The sequence below is a fragment of the Entelurus aequoreus genome, linkage group LG09 (genome assembly GCF_033978785.1).
Source record: "Entelurus aequoreus isolate RoL-2023_Sb linkage group LG09, RoL_Eaeq_v1.1, whole genome shotgun sequence".
NCBI classification, from domain to species: Eukaryota; Metazoa; Chordata; class Actinopteri; order Syngnathiformes; family Syngnathidae; genus Entelurus; species Entelurus aequoreus.
Window position 1 is genome coordinate 56,909,916 of NC_084739.1, and position 15,535 is coordinate 56,925,450.

At 41.5% G+C, this 15,535-nt stretch overlaps 1 protein-coding gene across 4 annotated transcripts in view; it reads right to left on the reverse strand.

The window, feature by feature from the left end:
- The window catches only part of birc6 (baculoviral IAP repeat containing 6), a 210,306-nt gene that overhangs the window by 156,060 nt on the left and 38,711 nt on the right, over nucleotides 1-15,535 (reverse strand). For all 4 annotated transcript variants that reach the window (XM_062058987.1, XM_062058986.1, XM_062058988.1 and 1 more), the window contains exons 4-10: nucleotides 14,159-14,352; nucleotides 13,708-13,819; nucleotides 5,114-5,196; nucleotides 4,774-4,999; nucleotides 4,498-4,667; nucleotides 3,118-3,176; nucleotides 341-1,975 (exon numbers count right to left, since the gene is read on the reverse strand). In XM_062058987.1, the coding sequence (XP_061914971.1) occupies nucleotides 341-1,975; nucleotides 3,118-3,176; nucleotides 4,498-4,667; nucleotides 4,774-4,999; nucleotides 5,114-5,196; nucleotides 13,708-13,819; nucleotides 14,159-14,352 (2,479 nt within the window). The remainder of the gene's footprint in view (nucleotides 1-340; nucleotides 1,976-3,117; nucleotides 3,177-4,497; nucleotides 4,668-4,773; nucleotides 5,000-5,113; nucleotides 5,197-13,707; nucleotides 13,820-14,158; nucleotides 14,353-15,535) is intronic.

Genomic DNA, 15,535 nt, shown 5'->3' on the forward strand with positions numbered 1-15,535 from the left:
TTCATATTTGCTTTTACCTGACTGTAAAGTACATCGCATTAACCAGTATTTAAAAAATAGACAATTATATTGTCTAAACATATTGGACTGTCTCCCCCTAAACACATCATTCGAAATCCCAGAAATCAAGTATTGACCTATATATTATGTTTATAGTATTTGGGTACATATATTGAATTTTTAAAAATGTTTTGGCCTCTATTTTGCATGTAGTTAACTGAAAGAGTGACCTACACTGGAGTGGGTTAAGCATAGTTTCTAAACACAAATGGACAGTCCCACAGTAGAGGGCCTCACATATATCATATATTTAAAGACATGCACACATGTGAAAACTAACCTTTAGTGCAGGCACAAAGGCGGTCAGTCCCAGAGCAATAAGTAACAGAGACAAAGGGGTCAACCTCTTCCAATGAACCCTCTTTTTTTGGTGGTTCCACCTTAGTTAGAACCTCCAACGAGGACAAGTCCAGGATCATAATATTCCCAGCCTGTGTGGTGACCACCATGTGGCCAACACCATCTACCTCTGGAGTTTTGGACTCTTTATGGCCTGAGCCAACGGTAGTGCTTGCAGCTGCAGCACATGCGCTGTGTGACAAAGAACCGTCAGAGCCTGCAAGGCCAGTTCCAAACTGTGATGTGCCATTTTTGGAACCAGAGGGAGTCTCAGGAGTCTCCTCACTATCATCTTCCCGGCTATCAAGCAAATCTGGAGGAAGCAATATTAGTGAGGTAATTGCGTCACAGGGTTGACTTATCTGCTGCACTTTAACAGGTTCCTCATACAAGGTTACAATACGGGTAGAGTAGTTCAGTTCATATAGTACAAGATAGCCTCCTCCGCTCGAGCATGTTTGCTGCTGCTGCTGCTGCTGCTGCTGATCCCCTGAAGGTAGGATGAGTGTTGATTGAGGTGGTGTACCCTCTTGGTGGTTGTCTTCAACTCCATTGGCTACCGGATGTCGGGGCTCACCTTTCTGCTGGCTGCAGAGGGCAGAGTGCAGGCGGTTGAGATTGTTCAGAGCTTCAACTTGGTTTGTTGCACTCAGAGATTCAGCATTGCACGGCTGCAGCACGATGAGAAGATGGACGCCATCTAAGCACTGCGTTATCGAGTCCACGCAAAGATTCTCCTCTTCCAGTTGTTTGGGCAACTTCAAGCACTGCACTAGCGATCCGGGTCGAGGCGGGGAAGAGGAAGTTGCCGCAGCTAATGTGCTCCATTTGTCCATCTGACCGTCAAAACCTGCCAGATTAGTTGCTGCGTCAGCAAACTGTTGAATGTACGTGATCGGAGGATCTTGGAGAAGAAGCTGCTCATGTGAGTCAAACTCCATCTCTATTATCTGTGGCACAGTAAAGCCCTCGTCATGGAGCCCCTTGCTCATCAGGTTGTTCATCTGAGCAAACACCTGCCCTGACGTCTTGTCATCCGTCTCTCTGATACTGTATAATAACAGCACAGGTATAGTCCGGTGCACAGGCGACAGAGAAGAGGAACTTGGAGGGTGAGAACCTACCAAGTTAGAGAAGCCTTGCTCCGGGGCAGCAGTCTGTGAATTACAAGTGTCTATTTCCATGGGACCTTGGTCCTGAAGTGGCCCGTGTTGGAAGGGGTCAGAACCCTGAGTTCGACAGGAACTATCTGATACCCTGCGAGCTGAAGACGGGACAGTGGCATTCGGGCCAGTCGTGGAGTTGCCAGATATTGAGCGGTAGGTGAGCAGGCCTCCAGCCAGCAAGCAGGGGAAAGGAATGTTTTGGTGCTCCGGGACCTTGTCCTTTGCTTTGGCCTGGTTGTGGGTCTTGGCTTGATTCACTGAAGGTTTGGCACCCAGTTCTTCCAAGTCTTTGACTGTGTCCTTCAGCACACTTGCCACCACCGCCCACTGGAACGCCTCTGGCTGCTGAAGTACACTGAGCGCTGTCACTCCGAGGCTCACGTCCATGCTCTCCCACTGAGACGCTTGGCCTGAAACAGAGGTAACATATAAAGTAAGTTCAAACACGCCTTACAGTTTAAACCTCAGGTATCAAACTTAAGGCCTGGGGGCCAAATCTGGCCAGTCACACCATTTTATGTGGCCCACAAAAGCCAGGAAATAATGTGTCAGTAAGAAATGCAATCTTTCTTGATCAATTAATTTAAATTTTGTCAACAAAAAAATGTATGCATGCAAATGCATTTTTTTAACATGATATTTGTTAAGCAACAAGCCGTTCAAAGCTTTGGTCATTGAAATCCTTTTCAAATTAAATTCTATACTGGCTGAACTATAAAATCTGCTTGTCACTTTGACTTCTGATTCCAAAGCAAATTTTCCATCAGTTTGTTGGTAAACAATAATAATAACCAAATAACGAGGTAGTCGTGTAATAGGTACATAACATAAATGGTTATTGTGACCAAAATACCACGGTTATCATTATCACTGTATTGTTGAATATGCTAAAAAAAGTAGTCATACACACTAAAATCTTTTAACCAATTTAAAAAAAATATCATTTATTTATGATAGCATTTAAGCTAGCTAGCAAAGACGATGCTTCTCTAGGAAATTAGCAGAATCACACTTTTTTTTAATGTGTGGTACTGTACTCAATCCCTGTTTTACGATAATTAAAATTTGAAAAGGTAATACTAACCATCAGGAATTTTACCATGGTATGTCATTACACAGGTAATTGTTACATCCCCATTGTGTAATAATCAGTGCTTCCAGAATCTTGCTGATTTTTAAATTATTATTGCAGTCTAAAAAGCCTGATTTCGCTGCAGCATTTTCAAAAAGTTGAGGTATAATCACCACCGGTGAAGCTGGGTGACATTTAAATTGTTAGACAGTTGTGCTGCTGGGACAAATTCAATATGAAAACATGCAGGGGGGATCGCAGGGATTGGGCCAAATTGCAAGGCTGCACATAATTTGCAGGGATTGGTTGAATTTGCGTGAATTGCAACATATCATGATGCGGCCCTCTGGGGGCTTCCGTAAATGCGATGTGGCTTACGGTGAAAATAAGTTTGACGCCCCTGATTGAAGCCAACAAATGTTACCATTGAAGTCACTAAATGATGATATCAAATAAACTCCTTATGTGTGTTTGTCATACCAGTTATTGACTCGGACCGGGAATGTTCATCACTGTCGGAGTCCTCCAACTGGTCATCACTAAAAGAAAATGAGTCATTAGTCAGAAAAACACCATAATAATAATAATGACACAAGACACATACAAAAGTGTGACTCACACAGATTTCAAAAGTTTGTATATGTTTTGTTTTTTATATATACAAGTCTTAAATGCTGACAGTGCAGAGTAGAGGAGCCTTCTGTAGCTTTACACAGTGACTCCAGTCAGTTAGCGTCCCGCGCAGAGAAAATTAGTGTTATAAACATTGTCTGCCACTTATTTTGCATCCTAAATTTATTTTATTAATGAATTATTTTTTTTACATAAAGTGGCCATTAACATCAAAATTTGCTGCAACAATGCATGACAATGCTAGATGGTATCTCAGTTGCCATTATTTAATTGTTAAGATAAACTTGCTACGATATGAATTGCTTTCCTCCATAACATTTAGTTTAACGATTTAATAAATAACAGCAATTAATAATCAATCAATCAATCAATGTTTATTTATATAGCCCTAAATCACAAGTGTCTCAAAGGGTTGCACAAACCACAACGACATCCTCGTTACAGAGCCCACATACGGGCCAGGAAAAACTCACCCCAGTGGGACGTCGATGTGAATGACTATGAGGCCCGCTTGCGGTTTACGTAAACCTCCTACGGACGTCAGCATTTGCAACCATCTCAGTATTTCAGCCAGTACATTTATTGTGTTTTATCTTGCGTGTGTGATTAGGTAATAGAACTACAAATTATGCAGTTTTTCTTGCTTTTTGTAAACGGACATGATGGCCTAATAATAAAAATTATGAACACAGGCATAAATAACTAGAAAAGCACTCGAGAAGTACAGACCTTCACCAGGACTTATCTGCAACAGTAAAAAATTACTTTTTAAAAATATGTTATCCAGCTGGTGAGCCAGATCACCCCTAAAATGTAATCACTTGTTCAATAATAAATGCGTTAACTATGAAAAACGGATGAATCTTGGTGAAAACAAAAACAAAAACAAAAGTTTTAAGGTCTCTTTAAAAAAAAAAAAAAATTAATTAAAAAAGGAAGCTGAATGGCCTGCATTATCAACGTCTGAATAAACAGCGGCAAACTTATTTTTACAATTGCAGTTAATTTAATGCAACGTCAATGCAATGTTACCAACACAATTGCTTGCACAGTCAATTAAGCTTCAAAATGGGGCAACAGCTTGACTAAAACAGATTTGTTACAGGAAAGCTCATTTGACACCAACAAACAAGTGTCATTCTGCGTGTCTGAGAGAATTGGGGTTGACTTTGGAAGCTCCACTGTCTGAATAAGGCTCACTATTAATAAATAGCATGTGGTTCTCACCTGTCTCCTTCCAGCTTGGGCAGGTCTGAGCAGGAGGAAGCTTCCTCCAGCCAGGCCAGAGTTGGTGGGCGAGACTCGGCGAGTGTCTGCTGGCTCTGCTCCCCACCACACAGAATCAGCTGCCTCAGAATCGCTGGGTCATACGGGTTAATATCAAACTTCAGATGTACCTGTTAAACCCACAATAACAATTTATTCATAGGTCCCATCACTTTGATGACTCTACCACTTTAAAAAAAGATAAACAGGACAGGTGATACCAACGTTTGATCTCACCTTCATCATTTTCGAGACATCCCAAATACATAGCTTGCCCCTCTTTGTTGCGACAGCCAGAAACTGCGGGCAGCTGCCAAAACCGTAGCAGGCTATTTTGTCCGAACAGTCAGGACTGTTGGGATACTGGGCAGGACTGGTTGCCAGTGTCACTGACAAGGGAACATTTTGTGTATGTTCTCCCTTTACAAACGGACAGTTGGGGGAATGTCGCTCATGTTCAGACCTGGGGGATGGTGGAGAAATAATCAATATAGATGACATTTGTACACACGCGTGCACAAAAACGACACTTCAAAACGACATTTCTAACTAAGCTTTTTTAACCATCTTCACTCACCACGGCTCATCTGTAGGTTCCCAACATACCAGACACACACTGCAAGTGAAACACATGGCTCGGTCATCCCCTGTTGAGGCAGGCTATGGGAGAAGATAGAAGGTGAACATTATTCTAATCACTTGCACTATCAATCATGCATTTTACATACTAGCGGTACCTGATGTTAGTATATTTTCTATTCAGGTGGTACAGTGTTCCCTCACCACCTTGTGGTTCACTTACTATGGTTTCAGTGCATCGCAGACTTTTAAATTGTAAATGTTCATATACATGTATTATAACATACATTTGATATTACCAGCAGTCTAACACATGGAGCAATTAAGTCTTGCCCACATGACATGGTACATGGCCCACTACTTGCTGATGGCGGACCAATCACAGAGCCCTGTGTCCTGTCTTGGCAGCTGATTGGCTCCGCTACATTGCATCTCCTCTTTCCTTCAGTTCTATGTACTGTCGCTGTGTGTCTTTGTTGCACTGTTTTTCTGGTAACAATTGAATTTTATTGAATCGCTGCAATGTTGTCCAAACGTTCTGCGCCTTCTAGCACAGAACCCAAGCCACGGATTAAGCTGCTTATGATCTGAGAGATGGTGAATCTCCTCAATGCTATGCTAAAATAAGGTACAGTGGGGAGAACGATTATTTGATACACTGCCGATTTTGCATGGAGACGTATGAAATTAGTTTCATGGATATACTAACTGTGAAACAAAATCTAAATTATGATGATTTATAAGTAATTGATATTCATTTTATTGCGTGAAATAAGTATTTGATACATTATAAAAACAGTACTTAATAATTGGCAAGAAACCAATGTTTCCAAATACAAAGATTGAGCGTTTTCTATAGTTGTTGACCAGGTTTGCACACACTGCAGCAGGGATTTTGGCCCACTCCACCATATAGATCTTCTCCGTATCCTTCAGGTTTTGGAGCGGTCGTGGAGCAACACAGACTTTTAGCTGCCAACAAACATTTTATATTGGGTTCTGGTTTGGAGATTGGCTAAGTCACTTTCAAGGCCTTGAGATGCTCCTCAGTTGCCCTCCTTGTGTGTTTCGGGCCCGTGTCATGCTGGCAAAATCGAGCCACACTACCCAACTTCAATAATTTCATTGAGGGAAAGAGGTTGTTTGCCAAGATCATGTGACACATGGCACCTTACATTCTCCCCTTAATATGTAGTGTTTTGGTTCGTTTTTGCGCCTGATAAAATTCCGGAATATTAAGGATATCAACATCAACACCCTCCATCACAATATTCCTTCCCTGGACCATCTCTCCTCCCCAGATGAACTGGTAACACACTACAATAAAGAATTAAGTAGCATTTTAAATTCACTTGCGCCAGTAAAATCCCTGTTGCTCTCCTTTACCACAACTGCTCCCTGGTACACCCCCGAGCTCCGGAAATGATTGACTAAATGTTGCGAGCTTGAGCAAATCCATAAAAAGACCGGTCCCACCATCCACAAGGAAATGCACAAAAATGACTATCACCCAAACCAAATCACATGATTAGTCCAGCCTGTGCTAACGAAGGCCACACCAAGATGCTCTTGTCATTATTCATTAACATTTTTCAACTTCAGGAATCCCTACTCCTTACCTGTACTCAGCTGACACCTGCAACTCCATAATTGTCTTTTGTACTGAAAAAAATTCAAAATATTCACAAACAACTTTGCTCCACTTCTGTGCCTCTTAGCTCACCTGAACCTTCACCACACAGTCAACCATTTTCCATTTGTGTACTGCCCACTCTATTAGAAATTTCTAACCTAATCAATAAATCCAAGCCCTTCACACGTCAGTTAGATCCCCTACACTCGACCCTGGTCAAAGAATGCCTCTCTTCTCTGCTTCCCCTCATCTTTGCTATTATTCACTCTTCACTTTCCAATGGTATTGTTCCACTTTTTAAAATAGCAGCGGTCTCTCAAATTTTGAAGAAACCCGGTTCAGATCCCAACAATTGCAATAACCTCCGTCCCATTTCCAATGTCCCTTTTATCTCAAAATCCTTGGAAAAAAATTTTCGCATCCCAATTGCACCCCCTCTATGAACCATTCCAGTCTGGTCGTCGCCCCTGTCACAGTACAAACAATGCCCCGTTAAAAATCACCAACAAACTTCTCACTGCAGTTGATTCTGGACTTCTCTCCATTCTCATCCTCCTGGACCTGGGTGCAGCCTTTGACACCATCTCTCATCCAATCCTCCTCAATAGACTCTCATCCATTGGCATCATCAACACCCCCCTGGACTGGTTCCACTCATACCTGACAGGCCGCACTCAGTTCATAAAGCTCAAATCCTTTAAACCTGATAATTCTGCAATCACAACAGGTGTTCAACAAGGATTATGTCTTGGACCCACTTCTCTTCATCACTTACCTTCTCCCCTCTGGCCATATCTTCCGTAAATGTAACATTCACTTTCAAAGCTACGCTAATGACACCCAGCTCTACCTCTACACCAAGCCCAATGCCACACGTCCACCCTCCTCCCTCACCTCCTGCTTATTTGAAATAAAATCCTTGTTCACCTAAAACTTCCTCAAATTAAACAATAATAAAACCCAAATAATTCTCATCGGTACAAAATCCACACTTTCGAAAGTCAACAGTTTCTCCCTAACTAACGACAACTCACCTGTGATCCCGTCCACAGGTTAAGAGTCTGGGTCTCATCTCTTACCGTCCATGCTGCCTCCATCCTTGTTCACTGTCTGGTCTCCTCCCGCATCGATTACTGTGACTCCCTTCTCTTTGACCTCCCCCAGAAGTCCCTCCACAGGCTCCAACTGGTCCATAACTCTGCTGCCCGGATCATAACCAAAACCCCCTCATTCCATCGCATCACACCCATCCAACAAAAACTTCACAGTCTCCCAGTCAGGCAAAGAATGAACTACAAAATCCTTCCCTTTACCTTTAAGGCCATCCACAACTTCACCCCTCCTTATTTGTCAGACCTTCTCCACATCGTTACTCCAGCACGCTCCCTCAGATCCTCCTCTTCTATACACCTTGCTGTGCCATCAACCCACCTCATCACAGAGTGAGTGAGAACTCAGTCACTCTGCTCCCATTATTTAATTATTGTATGTGTACATGCTGATTTTATCCTGAAATGTATTATTATTACCTCTGCCTTCATATCCAATAGTAAAGTGCAACTTTATTTTTAATACTTATAATGTTGCCATTGTATTTATTGTTTTGCTTGTGTATATTATTAACCACCCCCAACCCCAAAAACATAAGTTATTGCTTTTGGTTGTGATTTTTATTCAAGGGCAACATTTTGCTAACAAAGTATATGTTATTATTTGTTTCATTTAACTTGAAAATAAACTTTTACATTCACATTACAACATTAAAATATACGAGAAATACACTACATGCATTATTATGACGTATTATCATTATATCAGTGGTTAATTTGGTCTAAAAAAAATAATGGAAATAATATCGTTTATCAAGAATAATTTGGAGGTCAATTTATCATCGAGCAAAATTTGTTATTGGCCCAGGTATGGGAGATAGGTGGGTTGCAACTAGCAGAGTACCTCCTCTATTCTGGGAAGGTTTTTCAACCTTGACGAAGATGGCTTCCCTCACTCCTCTTTTGAACCATCTGTCCTCTCTGTCCAGAATCTGTAAACATTTTTCCTCAAAAGGACTGCTGTTTCTCCTTGAGGTGCAAGTGAACAGTTATTTCATATTTGACATTTTCTTCCTCATCCCCTCTGTTCTTGTTACTTCTATAACTGGATGCACTTTTCATAAAGGACCAGCTCGGGTAACCACAGGTTTTGAGGGCTTCCCTGAAATGCTTATGTTCTTTCTCTTTGGCCTGTGGGCTGGTGGAACTTTAATAGCTCTATGTTGTTGGGTCCTGATAGCACCCAGTTTGTGCTCCAGTGGGTGCTGTGAGTCAAAAAGTAGGTATTGATCAATATATGTGGGTTTTCGGTACACCCCAACATGGAAGCCCCTGTCCTCCCCAATGTAGACATCACAGTCCGAAAAAGGCAACTTACTGTCTTTGACATACTCAAATGAGAACTTGTCCACTGAGGTAAAGTGGTGGATCAAGCATTGTACTTCTTGGCTGCTGATTTTTACCCAAATGTCATTTACATACTGTATCTGTATAAATTACTTGGTGCTGTACCCTTAAAAGAACTCAGGGCTCTCTTTTCCATGTAAAGGTTTGCCACAATTGTAGCAAAAGGTAGGGGTGTAACGATACACAAAAATTTCGGTTCGGTACGTACCTCGGTTTAGAGAACACGTTCGGTTCATTTTCGGTACAGTAAGAAAACACAAAATATAATTTTTTTGGTTATTTGTAAACAATGGCATAACATACATATATACACACAGGGTCCATTGCCAGGGTCAATGTGGTCAACATATATAAAATAAAACTAAACAAGATACCTATTCAGTGGCCTAGTGGTTAGAGCAGGGGTGGGCAATTAATTTTTACCGGGGGCCGCATGAGCAACCCGAGCACTGCTGAGGGCCACACCGACAATATTTCAATTAAATTTTGCTTAAATTATTTTTGATATACCGTAAGATAAAAAATAATAATATTTTCATTTAACCTAACTTATGTTTATACAAAAGCAAATGGCTTTTGATGGTTTTATTTTTAACACTTTCTTACACAACACTTCCTGATGTATAATACAATGCAAAAATTTAAATTTCTGTCACTTTATCCTGGCGCCTCTTTGTTGTGAACGTAGCACGCCTGTAAGGTGATTGGCGAAGAAGGAGGAAGCGTTGCTGTTGCGGAAATGAGGAGTGAGGATAGATAGTGAGGATAGATAAAGTTTAAAATGAGCGTCAGACTTGGTGTGCACTTCTTCTGGACTCTACAATTGATGTCAGAAGTGGGATGAAATGCCTCCCAGTTCGCCTTGCCATCAAACTTGGGAGTCTACATTGAGGGCGGAATTCGCGCTGCGTGTCTCTCTCTCTCTCTCTCTCTCTCTCTCTCTCTCTCTCTCTCTCTCTCTCTCTCTCTCTCTCTCTCTCTCTCTCTCTCTCTCTCTCTCTCTCTCTCTCTCTCTCTCTCTCTCTCTCTCTCTCTCTCTCTCTCTCTCTCTCTCTCTCTCTCTCTCTCTCTCTCTCTCTCTCTCTCTCTCTCTCTCTCTCTCTCTCTCTCTCTCTCTCTCTCTCTCTCTCTCTCTCTCTCTCTCTCTCTCTCTCTATCTATGACGTAGCAGGCTGTGCACACAAGCAGCGTAGTATGCGCAAAGTTTTACTTCTGCCACCAATTGTACAGTCCAGAAGAAGTGCACACCAAGTCTGACGCTCTTTTTAAACTTTTATTGAGCAAGCTATACTAACACAGCTCAACTTATCTCGTTCCTTTCACACTCACGTCCATCCTCACTCACCCATTACCTCCCTGCTTGGCACTCAGCATCAACGGTTGGAATTGGGGGTTAAATCACCAAAAAGGATTCCCGGGCGCGGCACCGCTGCTGCCCACTGCTCCCCTCACCTCCCAGGGGGTGAACAAGGGGTTGGGTCAAATGCAGAGGACAAATTTCACCACACCTAGTGTGTGTGTGACAATCATTGGTACTTTAACTTTAACTTTAATAAGGCTCAGAATGGTTTCTTAACAAAACCTTTCTACATATAAAGTGCTTTTTTTGATTGATTGAGACTTTTATTAGTAGATTGTACAGTACATATTCCGTACAATTGACCACTAATGGTAACACCCCAATAAGTTTTTCAATTTGTTTAAGTCGGGGTCCACGTTAATCAACATTAAACTGCCTCAAGTTGTTGCTCAGATTAAATAAAATGACAAACTTTTCTTCTACATATAAAAAGTGCAACATTAAACAGCTTCAAGTCAACTCAGCCTCAGATTAACTTTTCTTTCCCCCCCCCAGCCTGGCTAACTTGGCAGTAAGAGGATATATGGGCTCATTGTTCTTCCACCATAGAAGTGGGTCAAAATCTAGTTTTTAATGCAATATGGACTTAAATCTGCTGCTATAAAAACATTTGTTATTGCTTTAGCCCTGCCTGACTCGCTGAGGTGACGCTTCAAATGGGTTAGCATGTGTTATGAGAGTAGCGTAGGTGTGTGTGTGGCCCTTTAACATGTGAGGTGAGTGTGTGGGCGAGCGAGGTGGGGGAGCGGTAGCGTGAGTGCGGGAGTGGCTAGTGTTTTGTTGGATTGGCTGTGTGCAAGACCTCAATAAAGCCACGATTTGCAACTAATCGCCGGACTTGTCATTTACCCTGGAGTCCGGAGCTGTGGAGACCCACTGCCGGGTAGAGTGAAGGGTGTTGCCCTCGAGAATACATTGGCCCTGGAGGAGTGTCTCCCGGTCTGGGAGCCGAAAGCAGGAAAAGTGCAACACATGTTTGACGTGTTGTCAGAAGCAGCTGCTGTACAATGTCGGCAAACCTCCGTCCTCCATTGTTGTATCGCGCAGCCAAAGTGTTCCAAACGGAGATCTTAACGAGGCAGGAGGGCCTTCCAGCTCTGGCTTTTACATGTTGTCCTAGCCGGTCGCTGCTAGCATGTGTACTCGTTCGGTACACCTCCGAACCGAACCGGAACCCCCGTACCGAAACGGTTCAATACAAATACCACGTACGTTACACCCCTAGATTAAGGTAATGTTACAGCAAAAGGCATATCTGTTCCGGGTTTCGTGTGGATTTATCCTGTAAGGTGTGATCACATAGTAGACGTTGCCTCCTGCATCCTGGGTTGCAATACAGGTGAACAAGGAGGTGACATCGAATAAACCATACATTCATTGTTGTCCAATTTTAAGTCTTGGACCTTTGCCACAAAGTCCATGGAGTTTTGGACATGATGTGGTGTTTTGCCAAACAAAGGTGCTAAAATGTTGGCCACATACTTAGTAATATTGTATGTCACAGAGTTAATGCTGCTGACCATATATACCATGGATAGTTGGGTCTCTTGTGGGTATTATCTGTAATAAAGTGCATGGCTTATAGTTTCTGACTCCTGGAACGTGTGTAGGTACTCAATGATTTTCCTCTTGTACCCACTAGACGGGTACCTTTTGAGTATTTCAAATATGCTAGTGTCTTGAAAAGTGTAAGAAATTTGTTCTGGTAATCAATTGTGTTGAGAATTACTGTGCATCTCTCTTCGTCTCCGGGAGACTATTTGTCTGCTTTTCATCCTTTCTCAGTGATGTTACTGCTTTCTTCTCCTCAAAAGGTGAGGTATGGGGATAAGGGCTTTACATTAGAGAGAGCTGCTGCCAATTTTAGCCAAATTTGTTTACCTGTTAGGTAGAGCTGCAACTAACGATTAACTTGATAATCGATTAATCTGTCGATTATTACTTCGATTTATCGATTAATAATCGGATAAAAGAGACAAACTACATGTCTATCCTTTCCAGTATTTTATTGGGGAAAAAACAGCATACTGCACCATATTTATTTTGATTATTGTTTCTCAGCTGTTTGTACATGTTGCAGTTTATAAATAAAGGTTTATAAAAAAAATTTAAAAATGCCTCTGCGCATAGCATAGATCCAACGAATCGATGACTAAATTACCGTAATTTCCGGACTATAAGCCGCTACTTTTCCCCCTCGTTCTGGTCCCTGCGGCTTATACAACGTGCGGCTTATTACGGTCTGTTCTTCTCCGACACCGACGAAGAGGATTTCGATGGTTTTAGTACGCAGGAGGAAGACGATGACACAATGATTAAAGACTGACTATAGGCTAGTTATTTTGATAACGTACAGGCGAGCACTTTGTATTACTTTGCACCGTTGTATTATTTGTACTCTGCACGAATGCTGTTCGCCATGTCAAAGATGTGAAAGTTTGATTGAATGATTGAAAGATTTATTGTTAATAAATGGGACGCTTTGCGTTCCAAACAGTCATCTCTGTCCCGACAATCCCCTCCGTGGTAGCAGGAACCCCTATATACTACGGTAATTACACATCAAAACCCTGCGGCTTATAGTCGGGTGCGGCTTATATATGGAGCAATCTGTATTTTCCCCTAAATTTAGCTGGTGCGGCTTATAGGCAGTGCGCTTATAGTCCGGAAATTACGGTAATCGCCAACTATTTTTATAATCGATTAGTTGTTGTAGCCCTACTGTTAGGTTGTTTTTCCTAATACCTGATTCCGTCACTGTGATCAGATCAACTGTAGGATCCTGTTGCTTAGTCAAGGCAAAGCTCAACCCTTTCACCAGTACATCTTTTCTGGCTGGGTAAGATTTCTGCTGGACAAATTATTTACCCATCTATTGTATGATTCATTACCGATTGAGTTCCCAGTTTTTTGCCTCCAAGTATGTACTTATGTAGAGATGTTATAACTGAATTGTAATCTCTGAAACGTTCTTGTTTGTCTTACTTTGGGTTTGATTTCATGTGAAAGTTGGGCTTTGGTTGTGAAGGTAGTAACCCCGCTATGAATGAGGGAACACTGTATAACACAAACAGTCCTTTAAGTAACAAACGGCAACACAGACGGTTAAATTGTTTCCTTAGTGACGATCTCTGAGAACGTACCTGGTGGTAAAACCCTGCCTGGGCCATTGGATCAGGCTGAGCCCACCGGTAACCAGCATGTGGCCACGATGTAAACGTCTCCCTCCTGTTGGCCTCACTGTACATTAAAGATCTGTACAGAACAATATAACAAAAAGAATGAGAACAACATACAGTGAGGAAAGAAGTATTAGAGGGTGTATATATATATATCTGAACCTGAATGTATCATTTACACCATATGTAACTTAGTCAAAATAATTCAAACTTTTAAATCAATTTTGTTAATTTGTTTACGAAAGTCCTTGAAATTGGATACTTTACAATAATTCCACTTGGAAAAACAGTGGTTCAAATAAATCACCATTAAGGGCCCACAAGTGACATGACATTCATTCCTACGATATAGAAAGTCAACTTCTGGACCTGAACTGTGCATAATGCATAATTACTTATTTTGCAGATTATTCACCTATCTACAGAGCGCCCAGGGCCCACGCCGAGTTCAGGTCGGGCGCTTGACAAGAGGTAGGAGAGTCTGTCCATGATGGATGAGGCCACAGACAATGCAGCAATGTTCTGGTTGATCTTCTTCAGCTCACTGACAATGGCACTAGCAACCAGCTTCAGTATGTGGTGAGGAAGTTGGAAGGTTACCGTTGCCCACTGAGAAGAGTACCAGCAAAAAGAAGACATCATTTTATCTTAAGTTACACACAGGCGTGAGACGTAACAGTGGACGGTCTTTCACATTTAAATCCCAGCAAAGTGAGGCCTTTCAGTGCATGTGTACAATAATGACACATCCATAAAGATTACTGCAAACAGATAATGACTTGCATCTGCTATGACATATACAATACTTATACAGACAGAGTTCAATGGTTCCACTGCTGGTATTTTACTTTGAAGCACTGAAGCAAAAACCAGTCCGTTCGTTGCAGCCTAAAATGCTCTTTGAGAAAGTTGTTTTGAGGTTTATATTTTTCAATAACATTAAATCAACTTGTGATGTAATTAATTTTCTATCAGCAATTAATAATTAAAATTAAAGAAACTAACCATTCGTGGTGTTTGCAACTTTTGGTCTCGAGAGCATACCTCAAGTTGCAGACATTCTCCATGATTATTTTATACTTGAAAAGTGTTTGTCCACACATTTACCCCAGCACGTTAAGAGAATTTGTGAACTGTTCAAAGCGATCTTAAGCGCTAATTTTTGTTCTTAAATGAGAGATTAGGGCTGCTAGACCTGGGCCGATATCTGATAAATCGATTAATGAAACGATAAATGAAAATGAACTCAATAACTTTGACAGCCTCAATAAATCACTATGGCATGCGTGTTTACGGGATGCAAGCGCAGTCACTCTTTGCATCAGTTTCAGCAGCTGCTGCTGAAATACAACGATATCAGTATATATCGCAATAGACATGTAATCCTTATCAATAAAAAAGTATTCAATAATTAACTTGTATTCATAGTCAAAAGAATCCGAAAGTTGCGAAGGTTGGTTGCATGAACAAAGGCACTGACACTCTAGTAACCGAGCAACACAGGAAATGATCAGTGGGAGTGACACGCTAACAGCCAATCAGGTAACAGTATAAACCATCACGTTTGGTTGCGCCATCTTGTTGTTTTGCACTTGATTCTTGAGTCAGAAAATAAACTAATAATGAGTGCTGCAGAGAGTAAAGAAATTGTCGATAAAACAGGAAGTCACCTCAACAGAAAATACTACTCCGGTTTCTCTATATTCACATGTTCACACTTTGCATTAATTTGGTTACACTTTATTGAGCATTCCTTATTTGTGCACCTTCATTTTAAGTGGTTATTGTTAAG